This window comes from Haematobia irritans, chromosome 1 (assembly GCF_050003625.1).
Source record: "Haematobia irritans isolate KBUSLIRL chromosome 1, ASM5000362v1, whole genome shotgun sequence".
In the NCBI taxonomy this organism is placed as follows: Eukaryota; Metazoa; Arthropoda; class Insecta; order Diptera; family Muscidae; genus Haematobia; species Haematobia irritans.
This window is the reverse complement of record NC_134397.1, coordinates 116,211,454-116,227,422: the sequence shown is the minus strand read 5'-3', so window position 1 is coordinate 116,227,422 and position 15,969 is coordinate 116,211,454. Positions and strand designations below refer to the sequence as shown.

General features: G+C 29.2%; 1 protein-coding gene across 3 annotated transcripts in view; it reads left to right on the top strand.

The window, feature by feature from the left end:
* Positions 1-15,969, top strand: part of Ubx (Ultrabithorax) — a 204,598-nt gene that overhangs the window by 62,374 nt on the left and 126,255 nt on the right. For 2 of the 3 annotated variants that reach the window (XM_075291469.1, XM_075291468.1), the window contains one exon: positions 13,266-13,316. The exons of the other annotated variant lie outside the window; for it this stretch is intronic. In XM_075291469.1, the coding sequence (XP_075147584.1) occupies positions 13,266-13,316 (51 nt within the window). The remainder of the gene's footprint in view (positions 1-13,265; positions 13,317-15,969) is intronic. 3 annotated transcript variants of the gene reach the window in all.

Below are 15,969 nucleotides of genomic sequence, written 5' to 3'. Positions count from 1 at the left end.
TCAAATTTGGCGCAATTATGTATTTTGGGTCAGAATACAACCTTATTGATTTTGGAAGAAATCGGTTCAGTTTTAGATATATCTCTCATATATATCTTTCGCCCGATATATACTAATTTGGCCCCAGAAACCAGAATTGCAGCCTGAATTACTTTAAATTTTGCACAAGGAGTGCAATTGGTAGTGTCGTAAAGTGTGCCGAATTTGGTTGAAATCGGTTCAGATTTAGATACAGCTCCCATATATATCTTTCGCCCGATATGCACTCATATGGCCCCAGAAGCCAGAATGTTGCCCTAATTTACTTCAAATTTTGCAAAGGGAGTAGAATTTATATTGTAGCTATGTATGCCAAGTTTGGTTGACATCGGTTCAGATTTATATATAGCTTCCATATATACCTTTCCCCCGATTTTCACTCATATGACCACAGAGGTCATGGTTAGGTTAGGTGGCAGCCCGATGTATCAGGCTCACTTAGACTATTCAGTCCATTTTGATACAACATTGGTGAACTTCTTTCTTATCACTGAGTGCTGCCCGATTCCATGTTAAGCTCAATGACAAGGGATCTCCTTTTTATAGCAGAGTCCGAACGGCGTTCCACATTGCAGTGAAACCACTTAGAGAAGTTTTGAAACCCTCAGAAATGTCACCAGTATTACTGAGGTGGGATAATCCACCGCTGAAAAACTTTTTGGTGTTCGGTCGAAGCAGGAATCGAACCCACGACCTTGTGTATGCAAGGCGGGCATGCTAACCATTGCACCACGGAGGCTTCTAATAGTTGTAATCTGATTTACCTGATAGTTATAATCTGATTTACCCCGAAATTTTGCACAGGGAGTAGGAATGACATTGTCACTACTCATACCATTTGGTTGAAATCGCTTAAGATTTACATATAGCTTCCATATATATCCACATTTTCCTTAGAAAATTGCCACTGCTAAGTCGAAAACTTGTAAATTGACTTCAAGTTTTCTATACTTCTAATACAAATCTATCGACCGATAAATCATAAATACACATTTACGAACTTGACTCTAAGTTGGTTCAAATTTAAATATTTCCCATATTTTTATATTTACTAACATTGTGTCCCATCCCAGGGCATTAGCCGACTTAAAGTTAAGGTCAATAAATTTCACAGAACTCTAACAAATTTTGTCCAGATCGGGCCAGATTTAAATATATGGTATCAATATGTGGAGGGAGCCACCGTGGAGCAATGGTTAGCATGCCCGCCTTGCATACACAAGGTCGTGGGTTCGATTCCTGCTTCGACCGAACACCAAAAAGTTTTTCAGCGGTGGATTATCCCACCTCAGTAATGCTGGTGACATTTCTGAGGGTTTTCAAAGCTTCTCTAAGTGGTTTCACTGCAATGTGGAACGCCGTTCGGACTCGGCTATAAAAAGGAGGTCCCTTGTCATTGAGCTTAACATGGAATCGGGCAGCACTCAGTGATAAGAGAGAAGTTCACCAATGTGGTATCACAATGGACTGAATAGTCTAAGTGAGCCTGATACATCGGGCTGCCACCTAACCTAACCTAACCCAATATGTGGATCTACAAAATGGTGCAGGGTATAGTGCAGTCGGCCACGCCCGATTTTAGACTTTCTCTACTTGTTTTTAATTTCATTTTATGAAATATAATTTTCCATAAATTTTTTTAATTTTACTTTACATAATTAGATATATATCAATTTAATATAAGTTAGTTTATTTTATTTTATTGTGTTTTATTTGTTTGTATTATTTTACTAATTAAAGTTGATAATTTTGATAAGTTGATTTATTGCTGTAATTTTATTTAGTTTAGAGGTATTTAAAATAATTTACTTTTATTTGATTGAATTGTTGTAGTTTATGGCATTCGTCTTATATTTTTCGGCATAATAAAAGTGAAATATTTGCAATACCCGCATTCCGAGAATATAGCACACTAAATTGAATTGCTCTTGCATCAGACTATGAGACTTTATAGTTACCATATGAAAGCATACAGAATTAATCTTAATTTAATTCAAATGAATATAGTTACAATAGTTTAAAATTTCCACTAATTTATTTTAATTTAATTAAATAATATAATAAATTAATATAAAATAATATAGTTTAATTTTATTTTGCTTATATACTTGAATTTTCTTTAACTTAATTAATTTGTTAATTATTATACAAAATAGTTGTACAAAAACAATTTCATATTTGACACCTCTATTCCCTAGCCACTCAAATGTTCGTTTTCCCTTGACTAGACAGACATGTAGTTGTATACAACAAATAAACATACATATACAAACATACATATATAATTGCATATATCCATGTAGGGTTTAAAGTTTATTCTAACCATTCACAAGCTCATTACTTTTCTTTTATAGCAAAATATAGACGCTGTATGGGTTACCCTACTCTCAAAAGTAGAGAATGAATGTTTTTATTCATTCGTAAATTGTAATGAAGTAAACACGGTTAAGAGGTCAAAAGCTAGGATAAAAAAACACATTTTGTGAGGAATCTTTTGGGTCTTTTTTTATTTAAATTTCAACTACAGTGCACTCGCAGTAACGTGAACACGCCTTTTTACACTAAATATTCCGTAACGTAAAATACAATTTCATATACACTTACGAAATTTTTTAATAATTTTATTTTGGCCTTTTTCGTGAATTTTAATTATTAATTTAAATTGCTTTATACTGATAGTTTTCCGATCTCTTTTTTTAATTTTTTCATGAAATCAAATTAAGTTTTTAATTTTACTAATAACAAAAATAAAATACTATAAAGCTAGAACGTGTAAAACTCCCGAATATGGCTTTGTTTCGTTTTGAAATTCGCTGAAGTTCGCTAATGTGAACTTTCTTAGTTTTAATTAGTTCACGTTACAGCGAGTGCACTGCATTGTATATATGCAAACTCGTAAGGTTGATTTTAAAATCTACATATTACGATCTAGGTTCTCTATAAATCCTTTCGATCACCTTAAAGGGTCATATTCTCTAACCTGATAATTCCAAGTTTATTTACTCTTTTGTTTTTTGGATCCTCTTTACAATTTTCTCCCTAATATATCTAAATATGGACTCTTTCTTTTACATTCAAGCCGCACCGCATTGCATCCAAATACCACATACCACACTACCTCCTTTCTTCCAACCAACCAACCAACCAACAAACAAAAAAATGAGGATACTACGTAACCATTGCCAATACTGCAGTGTACTACGTTTGTATGTTTACGTACTCTTGTGTATGACTCTGCATGCTGTATGTGGACAGCATTTGTTTGTTTGTACGTAGCCCTCGTATTTTATGTCGAATGCTAGAAATTTATTGTTATTGAAATACAATTGCAAAATTAACTGTCAATGTGTAGAGTTTTCTATGTATTTATGTACATTTGAGTTGGTTTTCGAACATAGATACAATGATATTTGCAAGCATGGCAGTGTGTATGTGTGTGTGTCTGCCTAGACAACAAGAGTGCACAGAGTCACACATACCATATGCATGTGTTTGTCTGTATGTTTGTTTGTGTCACTTTGTGTTATCTAGATAGTACCGTTAAGGTCAAAAAGTAAACAATGGCATACTGCACAAATACCAAATAGCCAAAATGAGTTCACATTTTACGCGTTACAGAGTTTATAGACCAAATATCCTTTATCATCGGAGGGGAAATCATCGGGAGGAAACTAGTATATATTTTCCTATAAGGTTAGGTTAGGTTATGTGGCAGCCCGATGTATCAGGCTCACTTAGACTATTCTGTCCATTGTGATACCACAGTGGTGAACTTCTCTCTTATCACTGAGTGCTGCCCGATTCCATGTTAAGCTCAATGACAAGGGACCTCCTTTTTATAGCCGAGACCGAACGGCGTTCCACATTCCAGTGAAACCACTTAGAGAAGCTTTGAAACCCTCAGAAATGTCACCAGCATTACTGAGGTGGGATAATCCACCGCTGAAAAATTTCTTGGTGTTCGGTCGTAGCAGGAATCGAACCCACGACCTTGTGTATGCAAGGCGGGCATGCTAACCATTGCACCACGGTGGCTCCCCGTCTATAAAGAAATTGAAATATAATTTGCCTTATAAAAATATGTGTTAAATATACGAAAAATAAATAACTAACTAAATAAAATGGACTGTATAAATGAAAGAAGAACTTTATTTAGTATTTATTTATATCAAATTAAATTGAATAAACTATAAATTAGAATACAAATATAGTTTTAAATAAAATAATACTAATATTTTTGTTCCATAAAGCATTATTGAACAAATAATTATTAATTTAAACCAAATAAAATACTTAATAAATTGATTTAATTTTTTTTATCAGACCTTTTTAACCTTTAACCGGTGAGGTGAAATTTTTTTGCGTAATTTGCGACGTGTGGTAAATTTTACCCCCTCTTTTACATTAATATTTTTTCTGTAAAAAAATGGTTTTTTTGTATCATTATTATATTTGTTGATTAGTAAACATTGTATTTAACGAAAATAAAACAATATTTCGAAATATTATATGTTCTTTCAATGATTAACATATACTTTATTTCACACGTCTTTTTTAAAATATATGTAAACGAGTGTTCGAGGTGGTAAATTTTACCACCACGTACCCAGTTAAAGGTTAATTGTCCAATGTAAATCAGTAAGAAAGCTTGACCTCGAGTTTGATTAGTTATTGATTTATATAGGAAAATATGAAAAGAATACGAGTAAATAAGGAAAAAATTGAATAAATTATTAACTTAAGTTTTTTCGTATTAAATTAATCTAAATTAAATTCTTTACTTGCTTATACCAAACTGAATTGAGAAAAAAAAAATAATAATTTAAATAAAATAGTTTACATTCGAACAAACCCAATTTATTCAGTATAAATTTTAGATGAGTGTTTATTAAAGTCCAAATATATCACGTTTCCTTGCTCTAATCATAGCCTTAGATATTTTATTGATCTTTTAAAAATTCTTTAAATTTCTAAGACCATATCTCAGCAATATTCTCCCACCTCTTTAATTGTCGTCAGCGACTTGTTCCAATATTATGGAAATTTATCAAATTTATGTAAATTTTCTAAGCAATAAATCATAGTAAGAAAAGTGCAACATATGTTGTCTTTGAAATTTCTTAGCCAAAATCCAAAACATAGCAGACAAGACGAATAAACCGCTTAAAGTCAATTACAACCCACTATGATAAAAGTAGAGGGAAGAATTTACACTCAAAAAAAAATCACTTGTAATCTAAAGGATCAACATGATTTTATAGAATATATATATGAAAAACGTTGTATTTGGGTGTAAATTCTATAAAATTTTACATACACCTACATCCCTCAATTCCTAAACACACACCCCAACACCTACACTAAATATGTATAATGCTAATCTAATAACTTTTAAAATGTCAGAGAATTTATTCGCCTTAAACGCTATACATGCTAAAACATATTCAAGAAATCAACGAGGGACGTTTAAACCGCACCCGTTGTTGGAAGATGAGTCGGAGTAATGGTAAATAACAGACAACAGCAGCAATGAAATAGAAGTTGAAGAATCCGTAAAGATGATCAATGGATGTAATTTTTAAGGAATCATAAACAAAGGGGCCCCTATGGGGACGCAATAAATGAAATTAGGAAGTTCGCTACTAATAAAAAATCAAGCCTTGTTCGATTGTTCACCATTTAGGTGAATTCAACAAATAGCTTCTAAAACTAAATTTCGTGTTGATGCATTACAGCAGTAACAAAACGAAATAAAAATAAGATTAAGGGACTTGTAGTTATATGAAAAGATGATGTACAGTGGGAGTAAAGATGATTCAATTTGTAAGAGGAAAATTCCTAGATGTTTTCTCCATAAGGAGTTAGCATAAAGGGTCCAAAATTTAGTTATCTATCCCAGCCAGATCTATACTAAAGGCTGTTGAAAGGTTCATTCGCCCAAACCGAAATATGTACAGTCTAGGCGTGTATAGATTTGTACCTGGCGTTTTCTTTTCAATGACTATTAATTAGGTTCCTTAATCTAATTTGTCCAAAAAAGCTCGAATAATAATTGTAAAATAAAAAAAAAATATTTTTGTTTAAAAAGGTTACTCAAAGATTTCAACTGATTTTTCCTAATTCCACATCTAACAAATTTCTTCAGTCACGCACCACCTTCCTTAAATCTGATAATGTCTGTCTTGTATTAGCTTTTATTCCAACCTTTAACCATGACTAAAGGCTCTTAAATAGTGATCATCTCCCCTTTTCGATGTCATCCATATGCAAATTCTTCTTTCTATACCAAATTCTTCACCAAAATTTCTATGAATTATTTTAACCCTTATACTACGTTGGGTATTAGGTCGTATTTTTCATCACCGACTTTCTTCTTCTGGATTATAATTAAAAGTTTTTACTACTCAGCATGAATTGAGCATATGTTACCAATTAATGGACTGAGTGATAGAAATTGTAAATTATATTCGATCAGTAAGATATGCGGTGTTGAAAAATACGATATGGGTCATTAAATGACCCCAACGTAGTATAAGGGTTAATTATTGGCATAAGGTTTTACCACAGATGTCATAACCCAAAGGCACAACTCCTTACCCAATTTAATCCATTGCACAATTCGAAGGCCTTTATTTTGATGTAAAGGCCCTTGATCAACCGAAGCTAATTCTTTGCTAATGCTCCTCCACTTAAAGTAAAACCATCACCTTCATCAGCATATACCCCAGTAGACATACCAAGGATGATATATTATACTTCCAGGGATCTTCTTGGTGCATCATCTAGAAAAATAGCAAGGAGAAACAGAACAACAACAATAACAATGTGAATATGCGTCAGGTGTGCACATTTTATAAAGTTTTAAATAATATGCTTTATTTGTGTCTTCCCTTATTTTCTCACACTCTGTCCCAAATGGATTCTCCAAAGAAAGTTTTTATTAGAATCCTCCCGTTTTGCTACACACATAGTTAGAACATTGGCAAATTCCTTGTTACTTTGGGACTCTCTTTTTTTCGTTTTGTTTCCTTTTTTTTTGAGTTGGGGGATTTACGTTGTCTTAAGTAAAACATGCAAAATTTACATAAATTTCAACTAAAAACAGAATGTTCTTTGACGGTGATATTGTTACTGCTGATGATGGTCTTGTGATAAATGTTTTAAGGAAGATTTATTAAAGAGACATTTTTTTAAAGGCGATCAAGGAACATGGAGAAGTAATGGGCATGAAATCAAAACATTTAACAGAATATATAGATTTTGATAAATTAAGATATTATTTCTTATTATATTAAATGAAAAATTAGTTTTTTTTTCATATCATGTGGAGAGCGGAAAAAATTGATCTTTCTTAACATTTTTTATTTATTATTTCTCAGTCAATTGACCTATATTTAGTTTTGAAGCTCGTTCTCAACCGTAAAAGATTGACTTTGCCAATATTGGCCAATAATTCGAATGAGGAGATGGGCCAATAGAGGGAACTGATGAGGTATTATGAAAAAAATAATAATATCATTGCAAATACTAAGCTACGGCAAATGTACTTTGTATAACATGGAGTACCTCATTATAAGACAATAGGAAAATGAACATAGACACATATTTCAAATACTTGACCCTATCATAATACACTTGTACCCTTAACTGATTAATTGCCTTGCGTTTTGGTTTTTAGGAAACTGACTTTGCCTATTTCCAATAAAAATATATTTTGGGAAAAAAACTAAAACATCTGTTAGTATTGATAAAACAAAAGTGAAGAGAATTCAATAAATCAAGAAGGGGTAGTAAGGTTGATGCTCTTTCACAGTCACCATACTCTAATTGCCTCTTTGAATTGAACATACACTAATAAATCGTGGAAAAACATATGTTGTATTTTCTCTCATACTTACATATCGCATCTCTCTCACACACACATACTATCATATGTATTATATACAGCATATATACATTTATATATTTTACTGAACTATTGTATAAAATACGTGACATTAAGAGTGATTGTTATTGTTGATATTTTGTCAAATGAAAACAGATAAATATACAATTACACACTTAAGTGATTCTGCGGCTCGTAAATGTAAACATATTTACACAATACTCACACTTGCACACAGATATAGGCGAATGGACAATTCAAGCATTGAAGCATGCACTCAAACATAGATGAACAGTAACATATATTACATTGATGAAGGAATACTAAAGAGTGTGGGAAGGGGTGTCAACAAAAGGGGGAAACAATAAAATTTGCAACATGGTTCAACTTATAAACAAATGATACATACACACAAAACATATAACATGTAAACTTATTATAGATAACCCAGTTAACAAAGTGGTTATTAGGAAATTGAATAAAATTTAGAAGAGACTGGGATAAACTTATATTGTGACCAAAGCCACCGTCTACGTTAAGTAATTTTCTAAAAAAGTAATTCAAAAAAATTTCTTTAATAAATTTGTTTAATTATTATTGTTTTCGTAGTTCAATAAAAATAGACCATAAATTAAGCTAAATTAACTTAACTTGAAATTAACTAATATAGTTTATTTTTAATATATATTGGATTTAATAGAATAATTAATCATATTTATTTTGCATGAATTAAACAAATAATTCAATTAAAAAACTACTTACTAGTTAATTATTTAATTTTTTTAAATAATTTTATTAAAATGGTGTTATATTTATTTTTGTAAAGTCTAACATCTTAAGATCAATGTTATTAATTTAAGTTCAAAATTAATAAAAAAAAAATAATTTAGTTTAATTTAGCGTAATTCAGTTAGTTTTTTGTTTAAAATAAATTTAATTAAAATAAAATTATTTTAGTTTAATTAATTCCAATTTTATTTTACTTTTGATTTATATGATTTTAATAACTTTAATGTAATTTAATTTTGATTATAATGTATTTAGTTTAATTTAATTTACACTGATAGAAAACACTTCGTTATATTAACGAAATGTGTCATTGAAATTGAGCCAATGAAACAAATTCGATGATATAACGACATTTTTCGTTATTATAATGAATTTTCTGTTACTCAATGAAACGTTTCGTACTATTAACAAATATTTTCATTGTCGCAATGAAAATGTTTCATTATATCAATGAAATAGTTTCGTTGGCTCAATTTTAATGAAATTTTCTTTGTGTGTAGTTAAGCTTAATTCCAATTAATTATTAAACTTACATTTTAGCATTACTTATGTTACTACAATAACGTTAATATACCTTAAATTCAATATAAATTAAAATTTTTTTAAAAAAATCCTTAGTATACTGGTAGAAAAACTTCGTTATACAATGAAGTGTGTCATTAAAATTGAGCCAATGAAACAAATTCGTTGATATAACGAAAATTTTCGTTATTATAATGAATTTTCTATTCAATCGACTAAACGTTTCGTATTATTAACGAATTTTTGCCTTGCTTTAATGAAAACGTTTCGTTATTCAATAAAAAATTTTCGTTAGCTCAATTTTAATGAAATTTTCTTTGTGTGTATAATTTTTATTTCATACAAAGTCAATTCTTTTAAAGGACTTTGATTTTTTTTAATATTCTTTATAAATCCCTTACAACTGTTTGCTGTGCATTTATGTGAACAAAAGCTCAACTCAACACCAAATGACAAATGCAAGTATACAGCATATGTTTTTATGGGTATATGTGTATAACCAACTCATACCAACACAATGACATATTCTTGCGTATCGTTATCCTTTCGACAAAAAAGAACACAGTTGCTTTCTACTGTTATCTATGCAGAAGACATACATCAGTCGAATGGGGATTTTCCAATGCATATCAAAGCCTTTGAACATGAAAACCATCGCATACATATAAATAAAATGTTTAAATACATTTATTTTATTTTATTTATTTAATGTTTGTTTTTTTTTGTTTCATTTTTTTAACTCTTATCCCAGTTGATTCTTAACATCATTGACTAAATGGGATATGGTAGTTATCAATTACCATTAAAATAGGAAAAGGGAGGGGGGAGAATAGAAGATACGTTAATCTAACGATAGATATAAATTTCTTTAGATATATAATAAATTCAAAGACATGGGGGCTTAACTGTTTTTATACAAAAAGAAACACTTGTTTCATTACGGATTAGCTTTAAAACTCAACCCTTTTTTTTTTGCTTCGAAAGGGGAGACTTTTCACCCTTTTAGTACTTTAAAGTTTTTTTTGTGGTATTTAATTTCTGTTTGTTGTGCGATATCACTATAAGGTTTTTAGTTTTCAATACCTCATGGTTGATGTTGTTGTTTTCATAGCCTCATGCTTGGGTATTACTTTAATTTATTTATTGGCCTATCATTGGCAAATTTATGCACATACACTTACACTCATCAACACTCTTATACCGTGACACATACACTATCTCTCTCCCTATTTCTCTTTCTCTCCAATATTGGAGTATGTATGCTCAACCTACAATATACAGGTTATAAATTTAGTTAAAATGTGAAAATTGTGCATTTTCACAGCATGCCTTTCACGCTGATAAAATTAAATGGATGAACATTTATATGTCAGACTTTAAACATGCCTACATGTGTGTGTGTGTGCGGATAGATATTGTGGAGAAGATATATGCGAATTTTGTACCGCAGTGCAGGGATACAACAAAAAGGGATTTTCATTATAAAATATCACACGGCAGCAATATGGATGACATGCCATAGCCGTCGCCGCCAACCAACAATTCACACACTCTCATACACACATTCATATTACGCACAGTGTTTACATACACTTGCTTCTCCAATTTTCACAATTAGTATACAAAAAAAGTGGAATTTTTTAAAATAAATTTACAAAAAAATAACGCTTATGCTACTGCATCATTTTGCATCAGGCCGGAAAAATATAGCTTTCCAAAAAAAAAATCATCTCATGACAAATAGTATGAAAGCCTTAATATATGAGACTGCATGAGCTTCCATGATTTTGTTTTTGCCATTCTGGCAATTTTCTGGTGTATTTGGTTATAAGCCCAACATTCGGGCCAAAAATATGTATGTACATAGATATGAAGGCATACGTATGCATATATATTTTTATTTATATATGTAGGCCTATGCTTAAATCGTGCGACTTATGGTCGCACAATAAAGATTTATTTGCATACAAATGGAGAGCGCATTCAAAAACGAATCAAACAGCACAACCAAAAAAAAAAGCAAAATTCTAAAGCTTATAAATTCCTGAAAATAAAAACATGTAAACATAGAATTTAAAAAATTCAAGGAAGGGTATTGGGAAACAAATATACTAATGGCACTACTCTACAAATATCAAAAAAATAACGCTTTATTCTTTGAGAGAACATTAAATGTAAATTAAATATGGTAAACAAATATCCTCGCTTGGGATCATAAAGATCAGTATAATTTTAATTTTTTTTACACAGCAACCTGAGTTATTTTTGTGAGTCTAAGGGTCTCAAAATATGATATAAAAAGATCCGTCGATATGATCCGAATTTTTTCCATTTCAGATGTATTTATTTTCGAACCTAAATATATTTTGTTATTTACAGCTATTAACATACAAGTATAATAATCACAATTTCTCTAAAATTACTAGGAGATGATTTCATATAAACAGAAGAATTTTGACTTTAAGAAATTTTTATTTTTTACAAAAGTGGAAAATTTCTTCATAATTTCTGCATTGAGTTTTTTGTAGTTTTAAACTTAAATATTAAATTAAAAATAAACTTTTAATTTGTTTGCATTAAACAAAAATTAGTTTTTATTTGGGTTTCTTTTGTTCTAAAATTTACTAACATTATTTATTATTATTTCAAAATTTATGGCAATCAAATTATTTGAAATTTATTTGTTTAATTTATATTTAATTGATATTATTTTTTATTATTTATTTTTTATAAATTTTTCTGAAAAAGGTAATGAATAAAAAACTAATTTTGTGCTTCTTTCTAGGCATGGTTTCTTGAGACATATATAACAGACTACAACCCTTTCATGAAATTTTAACTGTTATAAGATTTATTATCAAATATGTCCAATTAAAAAGAGAATCAATGATCTTCCTCATTGAACATTGTCTAAATATGATAGATGAAGTCGTTTATTAATTGGTTGCCATAATATTTTCTTTTAATATATATATTTTTATTTTATATTAATTTTTATTATTTAACCTACTAGTATGTATATTTGAAACATTACACCATTTCTTCGTTTAAATTAAATTCCTAGAGTGTATATAAGCCAAATTTTTTTTTCCAGATCAATTACTCCATTCAAATTTGAGCTAATCATTCTATATAATAAGAAATATAGTTTGAGGAAATATTCAATAGTAGTAGATAGGCAACAAGAAATTATTTTTTCATTTTTTTTATTACTTTTCATTATTATCAGTTTTCTTTTGTATCGATTTTTTTGCGTCAAGAGAATACAGAGTAGCTTTGAAGTTTTAATTTCACTTGCGTTTTTCTAAGATAGGAATTTTAGTTTTTGTGAAGATATAGTACTGCATTAGCAAGACTTCAGTAAATTTTAAAAAATAATTTAGTTCTTTTTATAATTTTCTAGAAACTTTTTAACATAAAATTCAATTTTTAAATTAGTTCAATTTGTTTTTATTTCAAAATTCCTAAATTTCTTTTTTAATTTATAATTGGAAAATTTTCAATTTTTCTTATTGCACCGCATGATTTTTGTTTGGTTCAGTTATACTTGCCCATATAAATTTGAGTTTATTAAGTAAACTCGTAGGGTTGCTATGTTCATTATCAAAATTCATTTGATAGATCAGACCTGTATTTTAATTACAGGAAAGCATGGACAATCTCACGGCAGTACAAATGGACTAAATGACAAACACAGCTCAATAATTGATCCCAGTAAGTACTCCAAAAAAAAATTAAATTTCACAAAAACACTTACACTTAAAAAATAATAAAGCAAATAGGATGAACAAATAGGGTGAAAAGTACAAAAACTAGGTTAAAAAAAAAAACTTAAAAAAAATAAAGCAAATAGGATGAACAAATAGGGCGAAAAGTACAAAAACTAGGTTAAAAATTCAGGATAAAATATTTCAATTTTTTTTAAGAATGGTGTAATGTCTTCTTTAGGATTTATTTGTATTTTTAATAGATTTTTATTTATTTTATACGAAATATGATTAACTTTGTTTATTTTTCTATTGTTTTTCAGGTAAGAGATACTCAGAATCTCTTGCGGGCTCTTTGCTACCAGATTGGCTAGGTAAGTACCAAACTTTTATTTTGTTTTCTTTATTTTTAAAAATTTTATGCAATTATTTTCTTTTAAGACTTTTGTTTATTTTTTCCATATATTTTTGTGAGTTTTTAATCACATTTTTGAATAAGTTGCAAGTCATATTTTTTACAACACAAAAAGAAACCCTAATCCTAGTCCTATGAAAAAATTTTGAAAAAAATATACCCAATATATGGAGAAGGAATATAATCACAGTATAGATTCAAATAGAAAGACCCACAGGCCAAATAAAAAATGTTAATTCTTTTATGAATAATAAAGTGAGGAAAATTATCCTCTTGAATGGGGATAGTTTTGGCTTCTAACGTTGAGAAAAGTAATGTGCCTTATATATTTTTCGTGCTATTTCTTCTGCGATTTTATTAAATATCTTCTGCTCTTAAGTGATTTGCATTTTGGCAGTTTATTTTAATTATACAAATATCGGCCATTTTGTTGTCTTTTTCTTTTTGGGTCTACAGTCCATAGGTCTGTCCGTCTTGAAGTGATCATTTATGGTATTCTCACTTACTCTGATAATATTCCTTTCTTCACGATCATATTCATTTTGAATATTTTATAACTATCAAAATACTCCTTGTCTCAATGTTTGATTTTTGTTTCATGATGAAATGATTCCATTTTTATGAAAGCTTTTTTGGATTTTTGTTTTACACCCCCTTCAATTCCACCCTAATATTGAATATCCTAAAGATTTTTGTTTTTGCTTTTTGCAAATCAATATTTTATAATTACTTTATAATTTATTATGAAAATCAAGTCTCAGACATTAGATGAAAGACAAAAGAAACCCCCTAAAAAATTAAGTCAAGACCCTTGGGTTAAGGGGGAACTGAAAAAGGCTTATCAAGGTCATTGGAGGTAACGAGAATGTAAATGAATGTTTATGTTGTGATAGATGTTTCCTTCTTGTATTATTATAATATCTATATAGAGAAAATATACAAGTCATAAAAATTATCTCTATTATTAAACAAATAAATTAGTCCCAAAAAGATATATATATTAAAGAAATTAAAAGTACAATTAAAGCATGTGCATGTTTCAGAAATGTCAATGAAAACATACTCCCAAAAAAATTATCTTCTATGTAATTTATAAAGAACAAATAGTACTCTCCTCAATTTTTTTTTTTTTTTTTGTAAGCAAATATTTTAATTAGCCGAATTAAATAGAAACACACGTACACACCCACACAAAAACACATATTCATGCATATATGTTTCATTGACACGCAACTCTTATAAAAACAAATATCATTCATAACTGCCTAACAAAGTGTGTGTATTTAATAGTTTCTTCTTCTTGTGTTGTTTTTTATTCTGTTTTAGTGTTACAATTTTCTAAAAACACGCATGTTTTTCACATGCTTCATAGCAAAACTCATCCCAAGGATATCTATCTAATTGACTGAAAAGCTTATACCATTATATACAATATACAATTAACATTCATTAGAGGTGTACAATTGTAAATTGCAGCTTTTATACAATTCTTCCTACAATAAATGTTCACACATTGTAAATCTTTATGATACCATCAAATGCAATTGAATAAGTAAAATAATTGAAGCGAAATAATAACAGACAAATGTTATGAAAGGAAAAACAAGATTTGTTTGTGTTTTAAGGAAATGAAATTAGAATTTAAGAAATTTGCAAATAAAAAAAGTTTACCATATATTTTTGAAAATTTCTATTTCTTGTATATATTTTAATGTTAGAGTTTGTTTAAAGCAAGTTTACAAAATATTTCGGGTTCAATAACGAAATCTATAGATTATTGATTGATTGATTAATTAAAGTTGTTTTAATCATTGGAATGATAAATTCAATGGCCGAAGTCAAATAACAAATTAATTATTAAATTATTAAATAAATAAAAAAGTAATTGAACCATTACATGAAATTTTAATTAGAAATATAAATGTGAACTTAAAACATAAGTTATTCGAATTTTTAAACTTTAACATATCGAGTAACAATTTTTAAATACGCCAACAGAAACATTTATAGCCTTAAGTATGTTTTACTTCTTTTTAACCATATAGCTTCTTTTATAAATAAGACATCAGTTGTTGGCTTAGTTGAGCCTATAAAAATCATTTTTAATATTTCCAAAATGTCTTATTTGTGTTGCTCTTTATTACCCCTAATTAGACAAAAATTATTTTTGGTAAACAATCGATAAATTATGAGTGAAAATGCTTCATACTTCCGCCGGAAAACATTCGCACATTCGCATGTGAAATCATAAATTCTTTTTTATGGATATCAATCATAAACAAATCAAATAACAAAACACAATAATATACAATGTTCTTTCTACCAATTCTGACTGATGTGTGTATACACACAAAGAAATTTGTTAGCAGAAAAAGCTTAAAAAAAATTGCAAAACCCGCTGGGAAATTGACTGAAATATTGTAACCAGAAAAATCCATATTTAAAAAAATCGGAGTTTTTCTTAAATTAAGGCAATGCAACAAAAAAATGCTTATCGCATTTAGACATACTAGAGGACTGTAATGTAGCAAAGACTATTGTTGGTTCTTGAGATTCTAAGTCAAAGATAAACCAGCTGAAACCGTCGGCCGTTTAAACAGACTTTCTACTAT